The sequence below is a fragment of the Babylonia areolata genome, chromosome 22 (assembly GCF_041734735.1).
Source record: "Babylonia areolata isolate BAREFJ2019XMU chromosome 22, ASM4173473v1, whole genome shotgun sequence".
NCBI classification, from domain to species: Eukaryota; Metazoa; Mollusca; class Gastropoda; order Neogastropoda; family Buccinidae; genus Babylonia; species Babylonia areolata.
Window position 1 is genome coordinate 26,644,675 of NC_134897.1, and position 1,889 is coordinate 26,646,563.

Below are 1,889 nucleotides of genomic sequence, written 5' to 3' on the forward strand. Positions count from 1 at the left end.
GCACGTGCATGGGAGAGAGAGAGAGCGAGGGAGCATGTAATGTGATCATTTTCTTTCGTTGGCTCAGTCTTATCTTCACAATCATATTCACATGTATTGGAGAAAAAGAGAAAAGGCATGCAGAATCAAAGTTTTCTATTCATAGCTTTCAATGCCACTGATCTCACTAGACCATTCATGATGGAATATTTACATTGATTTCATTGGGTTAGATCTGACCACTTGTTTTACTTTACTGATAAAACTAAAAGCTTTACGTAAACTTGCTGACCAACATATGCCTATGTTGAGAATTAAAGTTATTTGTTGAACGTTATCTTGAGTCCAGTTTGGATAAGAAAAAAGAAAAAGAAGAACAGAGGCGCTTTTAAAGACACAGAAAGACGTGGTAGAGGCAAATGTTATAAATATTCATCATTTCATGCTATTGCTGTTTTTAACTGCCATGCCAAGATTCATGTAAAACAGCAAATAGTAACATTCGACTGAAATGCCATTATTTACATTCAAAACATTTTTTTAATTAATGTATTCCATGGAAACTGTTGATACAAATTGAGCCCATATCTAATTACATTCTGCCGATCTGGTGTGTTTCTAGATCTAGATCTAATTAATCAGCAAATGGAGATTGTGAAAGTGATAATTAAATGGACTTCTGAATAATATATGTTAACAATTTATGAATATCATTTGATTTTACGTGTTTATTTACCTTTTCACAACTCCTGTTTGAATCTTTAGCTTCTTGATGCGTGGGTCAGCTTGCGCCATTTTCTGCGGAAATTGTCGTTTGCTGGGAACAAACCAATCACAGGCAAGAACAGAAGAAACATTTGCGTTCCTCGTTCGGAATGGTCAAAGTTTCAGTTTCGATTTCCTCATGCAGTCAGGAACGCACACCACAAGCACTGTATTTCCCGGCTATGCCAATGAATCACAGAAGAAATGTGAAAGTGCAAGCAGGTCTTCACAAAAGAAAGCAAGCAGACAAGCATATATGCATAAATCACTTGGGTGTACCGGATTTATTGTGGTGTGTACGTGCCAATACATGCTGGGCCAAGGTATTTGTGAATATAGGTATAGGCCCAGTATATTCTGGTTATGCTTGGTGTTGCAAATCTGTGTGTGCTAACTGCGGTTGCTTTATATGTGCGGTATATAAGCTGACATATATGTTTTCATGTAAAGTCCTGTTTTAGCGTCAATAGGACATTGCCATCTTTTCATATAGGTATATATCGTCAAAGAGTCCAACATTTTCCTTTCAAAATATGATAATCATGATAATCAAAAGTTAGAATACTGCTCGGTTTACAGGCATAAACACCGTCGTCTGCGCGCACACACATGGGCACAAATCAGGTCAAATACAGATAACAAAATTATGAAATGGAATCAGCACGCACGCACACGCACACACACACACACACACACACACACACATTCTATTCAATGCGATGTCCATTGGCGCCAACTGTGTTTTTTGCGTATGAAGTTCATTTCTTTTTGGTTGTGGTCCAGAGAACGACACTCTCGTTGCCATGGATTCTTTTCAGTGCGCCAAGTGTGTGCTGCACACAGGACTTCGGTTTATCGTATCATCCAAAAGACTAGACGCTCAGTTTGATTTTCCAGTCAAACTTGGGAGAAAGGGCGAGAGCGGGATTCGAGCACAAACCCTCACGGACTCTCTGTATTGGCAGATGAGCGTCTTTACCATTCTACCATCACCTTCCTCCTAAGATGAGACAAGAAAAGTGACGTACAGAATCACAGGTTTTTCTTAATGCAAATGAAATGAGTGAGTTAATGTGTCCCTCGATGTGTTAAACCTGTTTCACATATTGTCCCTGAGGGGAGGGGCGTGGAAGAGTCGGCTAAGT

The 1,889-nt window shown here is 39.2% G+C and overlaps 1 protein-coding gene across 1 annotated transcript in view; it reads right to left on the reverse strand.

Annotated features, from left to right (window-relative positions):
• Positions 1 to 906, reverse strand: part of LOC143297530 (tubulin-specific chaperone A-like) — a 3,511-nt gene extending 2,605 nt beyond the window's left edge. The window contains exon 1 of the mRNA XM_076609937.1: positions 716 to 906. Within this exon, the coding sequence (XP_076466052.1) occupies positions 716 to 774 (59 nt within the window). The 5' untranslated portion in view covers positions 775 to 906. The remainder of the gene's footprint in view (positions 1 to 715) is intronic.
• Positions 907 to 1,889: the final 983 nt, after the last annotated feature.